This window comes from Gallinula chloropus, assembly GCF_964237585.1.
Source record: "Gallinula chloropus genome assembly, chromosome: 1".
In the NCBI taxonomy this organism is placed as follows: Eukaryota; Metazoa; Chordata; class Aves; order Gruiformes; family Rallidae; genus Gallinula; species Gallinula chloropus.
In genome coordinates, this window is record NC_140085.1 from 54,253,254 (window position 1) to 54,270,479 (window position 17,226).

Sequence of the window (17,226 nt, forward strand, 5' to 3'; positions counted from 1 at the left end):
TTTCTGCAGCTAAATGCCAGCTGCAAATGAAAGACCAAGCAGCCTAATTAGGCTTTTGTGGTCATGATGAGGTTACTGCTCCTAGCGGAGTTTCTTGTGTGGATGTTGGAAGCAGACACTCTGGCAGGTTGACTTTGCCTACAGCCTCAGTGGGCACACACATGTTGCATCATCATTACTATTTTTTCAATTGCACACTTCTACAAATCAGCCCTATTGCCCCCAGTGAGCTCTCTGTGATGTTTACTGGGATAAATTATTACTTTCTAACTTTTACATCTATTTAGAAGGAAAGCTTAATTGGCCCAATAAAATTTCCCAGATAAACTTCTCCAAACAAGACCTGCCAAGGCTGAGGGCAGCTGCTGATTTTGTCTAGTCCCTGTGGGAGAGGTCCTGGGCTGTTTGATGGGCTGGGCTGTCTGTGGAGAGAAGAGCAGAGGGACAGGGCACAGGCACGCAGTAGCTGGGGTGGCAGGGGCACACAGGACAGTGGGTATAGCATGGATCATCCCAGCTTGAGCTGCAGTTGTGTATGGCTGCAGGCAACAGCTGGGGCCTGTGGCCATGAGCAGATGTGAGGTGATGCTGGGCACACAGCTGGAAAACCTGGGGATGGGATGTGGGGGATGAGGGGTCTTCTTTCACCTTAGCACCAGCTCCTGGCAGGCGGTGCCTAACCTCAGCTGTGTGCTGTGCTTGAGGGAGATTTTTCGGGAGGCAAAGGGATGAGGTTCCAGACATCCTGGCAGAGATCCACAGCTGCCTGCATTTCCAGAGCATTGTCCAGGCACTAAATAAACCAGATAGCTTCCAGTGACGTGGAGATTCAACAGGGCCCCATAATACAGGCAAATTAGCCACATTTGTTTAGTGTCTGCATGCCAAGAGACACTGCGGGCTCCTAATGCAAACCTGAACTTTTCTATTAAACACTTACCTAGATGTCACATTCCTCTTTGTAAGGTGGTGCAGGTTCCCCATTGCATTCACTGTGTCTCTATTTGGAGAAGATAGCAAACTTTACATTCTTTTTATTTGTATTATTTTTTCCCCTGCATTCCCATAAAATCCATTAAAAGGACTAAAAACCACCGGCAAGGAACAAAGAAAGCAGCACTGAATTTATTAAATGCCCATGTGGCATCACTGATGTGGATATGTCATTATTACAGAGTTCTTACACATGTATTCTCAATCATCCAGGTCAGGTGACACAGGGTAGAGTCCATCAATCTCTTACCTTATCTTACCTTGTTGTAAAGAAACCACGGACCACCTTGTGCAGCATTACTATCTTGGTTTTCATTTGCAACCAAATAAAGATGGGTTCATGCTTTTAATTATTATTTTTCTTTCTGCCATATTCCCATTTGTTGATTGATTCCCATGTGTATACACTTCTTGAGTCTCTCATCCATTTATTCCCTCTGTCTGTAGTTTACTGGTGGTGTCATTTTGTGAATCATCTCCTGATGCCTTCCAGACTTGAGATGTGCCTCTAGCTGGGCATCAGGACCTAGGGATGGAGTGCATTCATGGGATCTGCAAGCCCCTGCCCACAGCCTCTGTGGCTGTGCCTGTTCCTGAGGGTCTGTGAGGAAGAAGCTTCTTGTGGGCCACGTGTGTCTCCTCAATTTTGTGGGCATTTGCAACCCAAAGCTCCCCCCGTTTCATCGCTGCGCACACTTGTGTCTCGACAAAGGTCTCGGCACTTGCAGCTGGGGCTAGTGGAGGCTCCAGTGGTCTGAGATGCACCCATGACTCATCGAGAAGGCTTTGCTGGCAGCAAATCTTTCACTGGGTTTGTTGACTTCCTAGGGCAACTTTGACTTCAGAGCCTATTTTGTTGCTCTCGGCATCATTCATTAGCATTTTCCTTCCCACTGTGGATATATATAAAGATGTCCTTTCATTGCCTCTCAAGTGTAAACATACTAGGGTACTTCTTGCAAAGGGACTTTTATGTATTTATAAATCGGGGTCATTGTGGTGCAGGCGGTTACTTGAGTGCACTGTGCTCATGGCTGCGGCTTTATTTATATACAGGGCTACATTATTGCGTCTGTGGAATGGCAAGTAGCTAAGGCTTCCTGAGCCACCAAGGCAAAATGAAGTAATCAACAGAGCAAGAAGTGCTCATGACAGCTTGTAAGGACATGGAAACACTCTGGAAATTTATTAGCAGTTATATATGTAGGGGTGTCCCCAGACCACAGCCAGCTGAAGCCATCTAGATGAAGAGCAGAATACTTTTACTCCGTGGCATGCACAAGCTTCTCTGCTCCTGCACTCCTGAAAGTGGGGTGGGATCCCTCCTGCCACTGGCATGCTCAAGCTTCTCTCTCCTGCACTCCTGAAAGTGGGGTGGGATCCCTCCTGCTCCTGCATTCCTCACTCAGGGATTGTAGTCTACAGTTCCTGTCTGGCTGTGTAGAGACTTCTTCCCCACCAAAAAATCCTCATGCAAGTTTTACATCACTTCTCTATTGATGTTTCTTCATGCACCATCACATTTATAGGACATGGAGTCTAACAGTAGAATTCCATGTGAAGTGGAAATAGCATTACCCCAAATACCAATATTTTGTTTTAAAGACAGAGGTTCTTTTTTTATTTATTTACCTCCTGGTTTGTGACATTTGCTCCTCAGAGATGAGATATTGCCACTTAGTTTTAAAAGGAAGCTAAGATAAATGCTTGGTTCTTGAATTTGTGTTTGAGAAGAATACCAAATACCATGAAATTTATAGTGAGCTAGCAACACTGGAAAAGAAAATATCTTTCAGAGAGGTGATAGTATGGTCTGTCTAACACAGAAGTGCTGTGGGTTTTCAATTTATTGCTTCCTACTTGTTCTACAAAATAGAAAATGTGGATTAGTGCATACACTATAGGTGCTGACTACTGGGAGAACTCACACTCTGCCCAACATCATAATGCTGGGCTTTGACATACCATCGGAAAGACACCTGCATGAAGGCAGACATGAGTGGGGAAGTCAAAGGTCTGGTCACCATGGGGGTGCTTTCTGCTCACTGCTGGTATATGGCCAGATTTTGCTGCAGTCATTCCTTTACCAGGGAGATGATACGTTCCCCTGCACATGGTGGAACTTTCTCCTAGCAGAGGCCTTGCTCTGTGAAAACAGGAACAGCTTCATCTATCAAAAAGGATGTTCTCCTGTAACTCCCTGAGCTATTCATCTCCCTTGTGTAACCTCTTCGGCAAGACCCTCTGGCATGACTTCTTCCAGCACCTTTGGCACAGGAAGAGTAATGGGCTTGATGGCTCTGCAGGCAGCAGTTTCTCTGGGGGTAGGAAGGAACAGCCATTCCCCCACTGCATCTGTCAGTGGGACTTCTCCAACAGCTAAAACAGTGACAGAGCATGTGTCAAGACTGCAGTGGCAGATCTGCTGGGGAAAGTCCCTCTGGGTTGAGCCAGGTGCGTGTGATTTCTGTGTGGTTTTAGCAAGATAGATAAACCTAAAGGGCTTCAGGGAGCTGTTGGGAAGAGGGGATGATGGCTGTGGGTTGGGCACATCACCACAAGCATCCTGGGGTGGGGAGAACCAGACCAGCAGGCTCGATCAGAGGATGTCCTGCCCAGTGGCACAAGGGAGATATTGGGCTTACAAAACCCCATCATGAGATATACAGGCATTTTGACAGCACATTCTCCTCAAATCCTGCCTAAATGCTTTCACTGCACCATTAAAACAAAACTGTATTTTGGTGGGGGAAGCCTTTGACTGTGGTGGCCAGGGTCTGCCAGTAGAACTGTAGGCTTGAAAGCCCAGTCAGGCTTGTGCAAACCACGGTTTGTTCATAGATGGGATGCTGCAGACCAGGCCTAACCCTATCAGTAGAACAAGTGCACAGATAAGACCAAGGAGAGGAAAAAGCAGGAAAGCTGTTACCCACCTGTGTGTGTACGTGGGGCTGAGATGCTGGGCAGCACAGGGGTGCAGACCCATAGCAGCTGTATGGGGATGGTGTGGCCCCAGTGATGTGCTGAATCCTGGGACGGGCTGGAATAAATCAGAGAGGTTAACATCTGAACTGGGAAATCTTGCTGGCAAACATGTCCTTGACCTTATTATGCAGCCTCTGGGAGATCCAGCTCCATTGTCCGGGACAGAGTGGAGAGCTGCTATTTGTATGGCATCCTGCATGTTATAATGACTGGTTTGTATTTTATTAAAACAGAACAAGTAGCATCTGGAATGGAGGGATGAGGGTGTTACTGTGTCAGCAGCACTGAGACCAGGCTCACCCCATTACTTTGCGTTGCTATGGGGTGCAGCATGGCTCTGAAGCCAGGGACAGAGCTGCTGGGCACAGCTGGAGCAATACAGGGCAGCCAGAGGTAGCGGCTGAGAGCCCCCAGCCCCTGGCAATCACAGATAGAGCTCATGTTTAGCATCACTGTTTTCAAGTAACCATAAAAAGAAATGTTTGTAACATTTTAGGGCCTAAGAGGGAATACTGGCTCCATTGAAATCAGCAGCATAACTCCCCCTGAATTCCACACAGACATGGTTTAACTCTCTTGGTGTGAAGGGTTCTTGAATTCTTCGTTGTGATTGCCTGCTAGAACTGCAAGCATCAGTCACATGCTTTAAATGGGGATAGATAAACAAGAAAAATTGAAAATGGTGAAAGTCTGCAGCTCCATCTAGAAGAAATCATTCTTATTTATGTATTTTCTTCGCCACTCTTATCTGGATCAAGACAAACACAGAATTCTCTAAGATGTGATTCAAGTAATCACAGGAACCCAAAATGCTATTTATTATGGAAACTTCCCAGCCAGACATTTTCCATCATCTCTACTAAAAGGAAATTGATGTCTCCAGTTGGGATGTTTCCCAATAGATTTTCTTTTTGCATCCAAAAACATCTTATGTTCACAAGTAAATGTGATCAGAATGTCATCAATTTAAATTTGGGTAAAGAGCAAGCCTTGGGTAGGGGTGCAGGGCCAATAGTTGGGTTCGCTTGGGTTTCTGTTCATATCTGCTTGACATTTTTATTTTAGGAAAGCAGAAAACAAAAACCCTCTGTATGTTCTTGAAAGAGAGAGGGAAAAAAACCCAGCCCACTTCTGAAATGTGTTAATGTTTATCAATATCCCTCATCAGACTCTACACTTCCGCACAAGCCTCACCAGGCTGGTCCTCTGACCACCTCTTCCCATTAACCTTCTTCCTTATCAACATCTTTCCATCAGAAGATGCTGAAATACCTTTGGGAGGGAGCATTTGCAGGATGGCAGCGTGGGGCTCCAGCCACGATGTGCTTGCCAGCACGTGGCATCCAGCACCAGCACACCCGGGCCCTGCTGTCACCGGCCACTGGTAGCAACTGCGCTTGGCAGGCCAATGGGCCACACAAAAGCACACTGCCACCATTCAACTCCAAAACAAGCTCTAAATCTCCTTCCAGGCCAGTACAAAGCTTCCTCCAGCTAGATCCTGGCAGCTCTGGAGGAAAGCCAGGCTCCAGGCCAGAGCAGTGCCAGGGGCTAGCAGAGGCAGCAGCTGACAAGCAAAGCCTGTGGGCAGACAAACTGGCAGCAGCAGAGTCATAATTTCCAGGGAAGCCTTCATCAGCTGAAGTGTATCAGCCACATCCTCTGGTAGGATTTAGGGAGAGGAGTCTGTGATCACCATAAGAGGTGCTGGCAGGCTTGCCTGCTGCCTATTACCAGGCACCCCAAAGCACTTCCTGACAAGGAACGATGGTCGTCCTTTGCTGCTGCACACCTTCTTGTCCATAGAAGGTTGGATGGCATTTCAGGTGGCATGGGTGGTTGTCAGTGAGGCAGCAGGGAGGTTTGAGGAGGTTTTAAGCCACTCTGGGAGTGGAGCATCAAACCATTAGACCATGTCACACCCTCAAAAGCTTGTCAAGTGACTGATTGAATGTTGCTTGCAAATACTGTTTGCTGAGCTTTTGGTGGCTACTCAGTGAAGAGCTATTTAACTATTTAGTGTCACTGTAAATGAAAAGTATGAGTAATTAACGTATGTGTTGTAAATACATCATTTTATGTAAATGGCAGTTATATGAATTATATGCTGCTTCTGATGTCACACTGCAGTCAGCTAGATGGACAAGTTTAAAATAAATCTTTTCAATCGAATTGGTTATTTTTATCTAGTGCTCTCAATTTTCAGCTTGAGCCAATATTTACCTATTCAATCGGGCCAAAGTTAAAAGAAAGATTGACTGCTAAGTATTTTTTTACACTTCAGAAGCCCCCCACTTTTCTTTCTTTCTTATCTTGGTTTTCTGGCTATCAGCTTGCCACACCCAATCACACTAATTGCCACACCCAATCACTTTTCCACTAGGAAGCAGCCTGGGATTGACAGGAGCCAAATATTTGGAAATCTGAGTTTCATTTGTTAAAAAATACACCCATTCTGGGGGCGGGAAGGTTAATGAAGAGTTCCCAACCTGAGCATCGCCTGTAGGACCTCTGATCCCTGCACCGGACTGCCCACCGCAGCCAGGGCCACACCATGTACCAGTGGCACCCACCTCTGCTTTAAGTTAATGGGAAAATTTTGTTTGACATATATAGGGTCTAAATTTCATTTGGAAAGGGGCATAAGGTATCACGGAGTGCCACTTTGCACACCCTTGGGTGGAGGTTCGATTTGCTGCTCCCACCAGAGCATCATAAGACCCTGGTGTGTGCTCCTGGGGGATGCTCCTACCTCCACCCCAGCCCCTGAGCCTCTGTGGGGCTGGCTAACATCTTCTACTTCCCTTGCTGCCTGTCTCTGCCCAGGTGATATACCGAGCCCTGTCGCCGCCTTATGCCACGGAGGACCCATACAGTCCGGAAGCCCAGGCACAGCTGAAGATCACCAACCTGCGGGTACAGCTGCTGGAGCAACAGGGTTGCCCCTGCCTCCCGGCAGGCCCAACTCCCCAGCCCTCACAGTCCCCACCACCCCTGCATTACGCCATCTATGACTTCATCGTGAAGGGCAGCTGCTTCTGCAATGGCCACGCTGACCACTGCGTCCCCGTCGCTGGATTCAAGCCCGTCAAGGCTGCGGGCATTTTCCACATGGTACGTACGTGCACGTAACGATGCCTGCACTGCAGGAGAGCAGAGTGGTAAAGTTACTAGGGAACAGTACAGAGTATGGTACAGGTCCAAGTATATGATATTTGACATGTGATGTCGCCAGTCCCAAGCACGGTGAGCAAAAGCGTTCTTTATAAAGGAGGTGGTCTGAGGCTGAGGTGCTGGGCTTCCCTAGTGCCTCAGCGTGGGGTCCACCAGGACTCTTATCCTTCAAGGGTGCTCCACAGTGACTTAAGTTTATTTATTTCAGGTGGATGCCTAAAGGAAGTTAAAATCACTGACTCTTTTCTTCCCCAAAATGTTAACTCTGAGTAACACAATAGCTAAAAAATAATAAATGCATTTTGATGACAGAGAGGTTGGAGAGATCCCTCAAATGTGCTAGGGATCTTGTGACTGTCATTGCTTCTGGAATATCCTCAAATACTGGGTTGGCTCCTGAACTGAGAGGCAGGAGAGCTGGGCTTTGCCTCTCGCTCCCAGGCGTTCCATTGCAATACCTTTCTCTGCATAAAACCCCCGTGCTCCACTGTTGAGGAGTCTCCCATCTCAAGAGCTTTGAGCTCAAATCCCTTGGGACTGACCCCAGACTAAAACCCCAGTCCTCCCACATTATAGAGAAACAAGGACCACTAACTCATTGGGGAGGCAATGGGCACAGCAGCAGCTGATGTGTGGGATGCCTGCAGCATGGTGTGCCTGCACTCTGTCAGCCTGGGGACACCCTGGTCTCACTGCCCCCAACACATTTTTGTCCTTTCTGCCTGTCTTGGGTGTCTCTGAACAGTCCTGACTTTGCTGGTGGAGGAGCAGCAGGGAAAGCCAGGGAGGTCAAACATATTGAGCTGAATAATGTTAGAAAGGGAGCAACCATTAAAATAACATAAGGCAGTTACTCGAGGTAAGGAGGCCTGGCGTCTGTCCAGTTCTTTGGACAACTCTTATTTCACTTAAATTATGGTCTCAGGCATGAAGCAGTGAGCATGTTTCCCTTCTAACAGAGCTGCTCTTGGAACATCTTGAGAATATACTGGTTTGAAGGCATGCAGCGCTGTGATTGATAAGGCTGTTTCAAGTAGCACTGCTCTGCTTTCCATGGATGTTCCCCAAGGGAAAGTCTTTGAAAGGAGCTGTTTGCTCAGGATTATTTCAGTAGGATACAATTGCATGGGAGCGTTCCCTAGAGCACCACCAAGGGCTGTAACAGAGCCTGCAGCCAAACATGCTTCTGGTACAGCTACAGCCTATGGAAACCATAGTGTGCAGGTAACAGGCGGTGCTGTGGGAAGGAATCGAGTGCCAGAATCTCACTGTAAAACCCAAGCAAGAAATAGAAACAAGCCCCTGCGCTGGCCCCAGGGGGACTGGAAATTCAACTCCAGTTATAAATGTGTCTGTGGCAAGAGTCCCAAAGGTGACGTTTCTGCAGCGAGGCTGACTCATGCCGCTGCGCCTTGCAGCTGATTCCACACGTCCCCTAAGGGATGCGCTGGTGTAAGGGTGACATAGCCCCACGGTTTGCAGGGAGGGTCAGGGAGTGGTAAGATGTTTCCCAGTGCCTCCTTTTCCACCATGGCACTGGGGCAACTGGAGTCTGTGCCAGGCTCCTGCCTGGTGCGAGGCTGCTGTGATTTGGGGTCTGCAGTGGCACCCCACTTGTGGGTACCAGGCTGGGGGTTGCCAGTGTGTTGCTTCAAGATGGGAAGAGAGGATTATTTCCAAGAGGATCACAAGACTCACGTGTGTGAACAACCAGAAGAGGGACAAAAGACTGTGGGTTATGTGGCTGATTAGCTGGGAGAAGTGAAACTCCTGAAAGGAGAGTGGGATTTCAGAGGGGAACATTTTTGCACATTTCACCTTGAAAAATCACGTAAAGGGTAATTCCAAAGGATGGTGGTTAGTCATTCAAGCATGAGATGAGGACTTCAGTCTTGTCTTCATGCAACTGTGTCTGTGTCAGAATTTAGCAGAACCTCCACTGTAAAACCAAGGACAGCAAAAGCTGGGAAGGACATTTCCATTTCACAATATGATGATAAAATCTGGCTCTGTTTATATGCTTGTTTAGACCAGAGCACGCCTGAAGAACATCCCCTGAGACAGAGAGTTAACATCAAAATTTGAGCAAGTTTAAGATCTTTTAAGAAAAAAAAACAAAACAAAACAACAACAAAATAATCTTTTCCATAAAAAGTAATATAAGTATATGCACAAGTTTTCTTAATGCCCTACTTGGTCTCAGCCCATGGGCAAAACCCTAACTGCAGGCTTAGTTTCAGTCCCTGGTTGGCCAGCAGAAGAACTGGACATGATATATTTTTCTCATGGGCTGCTGTGGGCAGCAAGCTGGGGTGTTCTGGCAGCACTGGGAGTAGCTGGGTGGATCTCACAAATCAACTGGGAGTATTTCAGCCTTCTCACCTGGAGAGGATCTGACAAAACTGCACAGGCATGCAGGGATGCTGGTGGCTGCTGCTCAAGCAGGTTTGGTGCAGGGACCAGGGTTGGGGCCAGGAAGCTCCACTCAGCTTGGCCCATCAGTTCAGCTTGCTGCTGTGGGGTTCCTCCTATTGAATGCATTTTTTCCCAAGGGTCAGGCCATCATGTGCTGAGAAGCTGACAGTTTTGAAGGTAAACATTCTGAGTGGCTGAAAGGAGGCTAGAAGTACAGCTTGGCTATGAGATATTAGCAACACAGGACATCCTCGAGACGTGGGGGTGGGATGTAAACAGGATGGCTCCATGAACAATGATGGCTCCTTCCAGCCCAGCAGAAGCAGGTCTACCTCTGTTCACTGGGGTGGGATAACCTCCTGAGTTGACTCCGAGCAAAGGTGGACCTTACAGCTTCCAAACATTCACTGTGAGAAAAAATATTTCACATTAGCCCCAAGAGCAGAAAGCAATAGCCAGGGCCTGATAAAAGATGTGTGTCTGTGCCCTCACCACCATCCTGCTGCAACACTCTCCAAGATGCTCTTCTGTGTGGTGGTGACTGTCTGGGTACCACAGAGCAAATCTTGCCAGCAGTTCCTAAAGGTGTGAGGAAATGTAGGAAAGCTTTGGGTTCTTTTGAGCATCAGAAATGCTGTGTCAACCTTTAGGTGAATTCTGAATATACAGGTGAGGCTCCAGCTCCAGGGGAGGGCACCTCTCCGTGAGCTGCAGGGAAGCCTTCAGAGAAGACCTGGCTGCCTTCCAGCAGTGGCAAAGGCTGCTCCTTGCGGGTAGCATGATCCTGACTGTCCCTTGTAACACACTTGTGTGCAACAAATAGCCATCAGGGTGACACAGATACTCTTCCTTCTCTTCCCCACTCCTCTCAAATTTATTACAAGTATCACTGCCCATATCTTGTCAACAACAGCCCAGTGCACGATCGAGGAAGATGTGCATGGATAAACACACCTCACACCATATGGATTCACAGGCACAGGAGATCACTCCTGATCTTCAGTGGCCATGAGAAGACTGTTTTTTTTTCTGTTGATATGTAACATAGGAGCCCCTCACCCCTTGTCAGTACCTCTATGTATGGAGCTTTTTGCCCTTTGCCAGCCAAAGCACCCCCATGGCCTGCTTGCACCTATGGCAAAAGTTGTGAGAGAGGAGATTAGCCTAGAAATAGGTAGGACCTTACAATCTGGGACTCCTAAGTGGGTAATCCAAACTCAGAGATACCTTACCTGGGATGTGCAGTTCTGTCTCAAGGTGAGGGCAGGAGTTCATCCATCTCAGAGACTCCTTGGCTGCAGAATCCTGCAACAACTAAGTGGTTTTCACAGCTGGCCTGAGCTCTCTGTCTCAGAAGGCTGTGTCCTTGTAGGGGTTCCTGCTTTTACCCCTATGAGATGATATCTCATTGTCAATTGATGAGTCATTATCTCATTGATAATCCAGTATTATCAAGTATCTAATGTTTCCCACTGTCCCCTGGCTTTCCTCTCCTATACTCCCACTAGCACAGCCCTGCCTGCACACCTTTGTCCTGCACTGGACGGGGAGAGACCAGGTGAAGCAGTCTGGTTTGGCTTTCCTCTTGCTCTCTTTTCCCTTCAGTGGCAGTTTTAGTAACATGATACAGCAGTTATCTTTGCTCTGAAGAAAGGAAATGGGAAACTAGAATCTGGCCATGAAAAACCTTCAGTGGACTTGTGCCTAAAGCAGTTTGGTGGGGCACTGCTGCCGTACTGAAATGGTACTGCTGCAACTATGCTCATATGCTTCTTCAGCAGTCTGAAGTGCCGTGTCAGTGTGAGTCAAGGAGTTTTCCAGGAACTGTGCTTCATTTTCCAGGCTGGACAAACAAATCAGTTCAGGAACCTGATCAGCGAATGCATCTGAACTTGATTTCTGGCAGTTGCCCAACGATTAGGCACCAAGCCCCAGATATACCTCACCTAATTTTAGGCAGGCAGTTGATGTACCCAAGTTAGCCAGCGGATCTCCCTGGGCTCTTTCCATAGTTATGAAGGAGTGGAGATATACACCATGGTTGGGATCCCAGGTAGACCGAGCTACCACACTAAAGAACTTCTGTATAGTCGGGCAGGGTGAATATTCCTCCCCCTTCCCACATAGCCAACCCAGTGGCTGTTATAAATTGTTACTGTGCTACTGACATCAAAAGATGCTGAAGGTCTTCCCCAGCAGTACTGACAGAAGCCTATTGTACAAGGAATTAAAAAAAACCCAAACCCTTCCAGACGTCCCCCACTCCCCGGACAACAAGCTTTGTATTCTTTCACAGGAACAAGATAGGATATGAGAATTTTCTCATGCATAAATTTGGTTGTCTGGTGCTTTGGGAAAGAATACCTCCCTGCACGCCGACAGCAGCCAGTAGGCATCGCTTCTAAAATTGGCACAGAGGCTCGGGCGCAGCACAGTTTAAAAGCTATCGCTGGGGACTCGGCATGAATGCCTTGGTTTTCCTCTAGGCTGATACCATGCCCATTTTCCCTGAAAGTGAAAACAACCCAACTAAATCCCAAACCAAAAAAAGAGAAAACACAGTTTTAGCAGTTCCAAGAAAGAGACTCTATTAAAAGCAATTGCTCCTCCCTGCTCCTTAGCCTATGTACGCGATTGGGTCTTTGGGACAGTGATTTTCTGTGGTGGTTTAGCCCGGGCTGGAGGCCAGACACCCACCAAAGTTGATCCATCACTCCCCTTTTCAGTTGGACAGGGGAAAAAATATATTTTGAGAGGCTTAGGAGTCAAGGTAAGGACAGGGAAAGATCATCCTGTAATCAACAACATGAGCAAAACAGACTCAACACAGAGTGAAGGAAAGAAAGCTCTCTAATTTGTTTTGGTGTAACATTTATGTTGGGTGAGATATAGTGGGTGAGCTCTTGCAATAGAAATCAATTCCTAACAGGTGACTGAAAGCATTTTCCCCCTCAGTGCAGCATTTCTTTCTCACTGCCCCAAATTTTGGATCGGGATAAGTTAAGGAGGAAAGTATTTTATAAGACTGAAGAGGGGGGGGGGGGAAACCCAACCCACCAACCCACATATTTGCAATCTGAAAGGAAGCGCTGGGAGGTTATAATTCAGCAACAAAAGGCTGGGGAAGGAAGCATGCCCTAGCAACTGTCTTTGTAGGGAGAAATCAGTCACTCCTTTATCTCACCGGAGTCAACTTTTGTAACACTGTTTGCATTGTGCCCTCTAATGACTGGCGGTGCGGCGGGGGCTGCCGAGCAAAGAAGGGGAACAGTGTGAGAGTGAGCTGGGGTGTAAAGACCCCGTGACAAAATGAAAGATGGAGCGGGGAGGGCTTTGCTGCTGAAAGTGAGCCGAGGCGTGTGAATGCTTGTGGCGGGGAGACGTACTGGGGATTGTGTTTGTGTACTTAGCGATGCTCCAGGGTGACCCGAGTGGGTCTGCCTTACCCTCACATGTAAATCGAGGTGAATTAAAAGTGGGGGTGGGGGTGGGGGAAGGTCTTCTTTCTTTTGTTGATGCTTGGGGGTCGCAGCCTGCCTTCAGAAAGGTGCTGAGATGCCAGAGATGCAGGGTACACCATTTCCCTCCTCTACTTTGTGTCCCAGCAGAGCTGCCGGGCTGGTTTCTCAGCCCCAGCTCCCAGACGCTCGTTGGTACAGCAGGGAGCTTACAGGGCATCACAGCCTTGCATCTGGCCCTCCTACAGCTCTTAAGAGCATTCATTTCTTGCAGTGTAGACAGTCTGTTGGCTGTTTTTCACTTGCTGCTGCTTCTCTTTCCCTCCTGCTGCCCATTATTTTTCTCCTTTCTTTCTCCCATTTTCAACTGTCACTGTATTTCTTTAGAACTAAACAAAAATACCTGCCTGCTGCAAGAAAGGGCTTGCTAATATTCACCTTCTTCTGCTGTTTCCGAGGCATGAAAAGCTTTTCTGTCATGCTGGAATTGCACAGAAGAAAAGAGGATATCTTCTTCGATGGGGTGAAGCTAGGATGGAGAGATGTTTAAAGTAGAGCTCTTTTGGAGGGTAATCCTTGTAATGCTATTGAAAGACAATAAACACATCGGCCTGAGGCAAGGTTTTTGAAGCACTTCAGTCCAGCTTTCATTAAATTTCTGGGAAAAAAAAAGGGGTAGAGAAAAAAGGTATTAACAAAACAGTTGCAGCGAAGAACAAGTCAAGTCCCTTGTGGAGGCAGATTTTTCTTGGGATCCTGGCTGTTTGAGTCAATGTAAAGGCTTGGCACCATGGGAACTGGGAACCCAGCTACCTTTTCCAGTGCTTGCTCCCAGAGGTTGGATCTGGCATGGGCAGCTATTGAAGAAGCCATGCCAGCCGGCCATCATATCCTGTGCCCCCATGGGCGCTCACCCAGGCATGAGTCCCACTGAGATCATGAGCCCCTTGCCCCAGGGCAAGCAGGGGCAGTTGGGTTTGCCAAGAGTGCATGGCAGGCTGGGACACTGAAGGGCCAGCCCAGCCCATGCCAAGATGGCACTTCTACAAAGTGGGTACAGGACCCATGGCTAGATCTGGGCTTGGGAAGGAGCATCTGACGAAGATGCCAAAGAATCTGGTTGTGATAAACCCTGGAGGAGAAGAGTCTGCAAAGCAGCACCCTCATGATAAGGACTGGGAAGATGTGGTTCCCCCTGACCCAGGCTGCAGCAGCCCTTACCAGGAGTGGGTTTCCAGCCCCACTGAGTCACCCGGGGAGCCGGGGTGCCCACCCCTACAGACCTCTGTGCTGACCCTGCACTTGCTGTTACACAGAATTACTATTCTATTCTGTTATTATTTTTAAGCTTTTCAGCCAGACCATTCATTTCCTTCACCCAGGTGCATCATACCTTCACAAGCAATCAGGTCCAGGAGCATCATGTCCTGCCCTGTCTCAGGGACACTCTAAACACCTGCTGACTTGATTTGCAGCATCTCCAAATTTGGCCTTTTTTTGTAGTGCTCCTTAGAATAGAAGCATAGAAAGGTGAGGGCTGGAACAGGCTTTAAAGATCATCAAGTTCCAACCCTTCTGCCATGGGCAGGGACACCTCTCACCAGCAACACCTCTTCTGAGAGCCCCCAAGTCTGCCATTGCTGTAGCAGTTTTTTAAGGTTATAAAACTTCTTTCTTTAGAGTTCATATACAGATTAAGAGGTTGGCATGCAGCCATTCAGCGATTTAATGATGACCTTGCATACCAAATTAATGTCTGCACATCAGGTTCTTGGGATACCCACCCTCTCTGTTTTATTTTCACCCACCTCCCCCTATCCTGGGCATGTGCCATGCTCTATTATACGGTACTTGGGCTTTCAGAAAATGGAGCCTCTTATGCCTTGGGACCATGAATGCTCCTCAGCAGGGAGTTTTATCTCACTCTGTGCTGGTGTCCTGGGGTGTTTAATCCTTTGAGAGATTCTTAGGTGCTGCTAAGTTTCAAAGTCACATATTATTAATGCTGAGCAGCAGGTGGCTGATTGATTAATTTTGATTCTTTGTGCAGCTTTGGCAAGGGGGGAGCTGAATTTGAAGGGTGAGGCTGCGGGATGTGGGGGCAGGCAGGGAGATCATGAGCCCCCACTGTAACCCCAAGAGTCACTGTGTCTGAGACATACCCCTGTTTGCAAGTCTTCTCCCTCATCTCTCCTGCTTTCGCATCAGGACCACAAAAGCACCAAAGGACCACCTGGTTCTGATCTGGTTTTCTCTCCCTTTGACACATTTTGAGAACTGAATATTACTTCTGCAATTTTGATTTATTTCTTTTCTATATTTGCTTCTCATTTCTTTCAAACAGTAGGGCACATTTGGGCATATATCAATGCAGGCCAACTGGTATTGTTGTATCAGGTATTGGTGAGACAACTGATACCTGAGATGAGGCCAAAATAGCACAGAATGCAATGTTATCCTAGCAGTTGTGTTTTAGCTTAGATGATCGTGCATTCAGACTCTGTCTGTCTCTGTCCATTGTTTATGTAGTCCAGTTGCTGGACTGTATTTTGCTTATTCCCACTTTCATGATCCAGGCATTTCAACAAGGCAGGAAAGGATCACTTGAAAAGTTTTCAAAAGGTTTTGCTATTTGCGTCGCTGCTGAAAAGTCTGTTAAGGACCTTCAAGGTCCACTGGAAAGTTTTATCACTGGCCCCTGTGAGATAGCAGATTAAATCTATTAATGAAAAGAAAACTAGATCAGAAAGCCATCATTAGCCAGGAGTGGGTGTGGTGTGTATGTGTGCACCTACGTACAAGCAGGAGCTGCTTACAACGTGCTCAGGTTCCTCTTCTGTTTTGCTTACTGGTCTGCTTTTTCGGGGGAACCTTTCCCATGGCAGCTCTGGGCAGCCAGTCCTGCAGCTGGGAGCAGCACACTCATAAAACCACAAGTTAATCAGAGCGGAAGGCAGCAGGTTCCAGCAGCAGCTACAGCCATGCCCCAGCTCTGGGCTGGGTCTCCAGCTACCCCAACCGCCCCGTGCTGCTCCTGATGCCAAAAGTGGCCGGCACCTGGTGCAGCTCCCCAGCTGCCTTAGTTTTGTGGCCAACCTGTGGCACGAGTGCAGGGCTGTGCTGGCAGGGCAGGCTGAGATCTCTGGCTCATTACCAAGCAGCAGGAGAAGCCGACCCACGCTTGGTTTATTGCCACCTTCTCTACCATTTTCCCCACGGCCGGTGAAGGAATGGGCACCGTAAGACACTGTGTTTCAGCAAGCACAGGGTGCCGGTTGTGCCTTCAGCCTGGCCGTGCTTTAGCTGTCTGGAGAGAGGTTTGCAGCAGAAATGCTCGTAGTGAAACTGCACGTGAAAGCAAGATGTTGAGCAGAGTGAAGGTGCAGGAATAGGCAGCCACCGAAATGGCTGTGGTGGGTAGCTCCCTGCCATGCTCCCTGGTAAAAAGCAGAGCCTTCAGCCTTGCTGGAGGAGCCAGGCTGCTTCTGAGCTTGATTTCATTGTATCTAGGGGCTTCTGGGCTGCTCTTGCCCTCTGGCTACGTCCTGTTTTCTTTGCTTTTGCCAGCAGTGTGAGCAATGCCAGCAGCTGACAGGGCAGCTGGCACTGAGCATGCTATGCTGGCTTTTCATCTCTAATTACCCCTCACACTGGGCTGTCTAGCTGCTAAGTCACCTATCTGTCATGAAGATATCCAAGTGTAGTCCCCTACAGCCTTTTTACTATCACTGGTTCTTTGTGGGTTAAAAACTCTGCCTAGGATGAGTAGATATCTGTTTCAGGGAGTTGAATTTCTTTTTTTCTCTGGTGACTGGTCACACAGAGCTGATGCTGAGATGGTGAAAGCAGTCCCTGCAGACGTGCAAAAGTTTACTGATGTCTAGGAAGGTGCAAGAGAGAGAAAGGTTTTATAGTGTTTCTCAAGGATGCTTTGAATCTTGGCCTCTTTTGATTTGTCCATGCTGCGTCTGGAAAATCTCTACTGGGGAGTATTTTAGATCTCAAAATATAAGAATAATAATAATAAAAAAGAAAACTGTGATTATAGGATACCATGACCTGCAGATCCACAAACACTAATCTAATCAGTAGCATAACTGCAGATTATTTGCTTCTGACTGAATTAGACACTGAGACACATTATGTTAGACCTCTTTCTAGCCTCTGTAATAGCATGTAGCTGGTGAGGTATCTCCTGTAT

At 47.7% G+C, this 17,226-nt stretch overlaps 1 protein-coding gene across 1 annotated transcript in view; it reads left to right on the plus strand.

Moving 5' to 3' along the window:
• Positions 1-17,226, plus strand: part of NTN4 (netrin 4) — a gene marked incomplete at its 5' end in the record, with an annotated part of 48,669 nt that overhangs the window by 14,770 nt on the left and 16,673 nt on the right. The window contains one exon of the mRNA XM_084268352.1: positions 6,805-7,092. Within this exon, the coding sequence (XP_084124478.1) occupies positions 6,805-7,092 (288 nt within the window). The remainder of the gene's footprint in view (positions 1-6,804; positions 7,093-17,226) is intronic.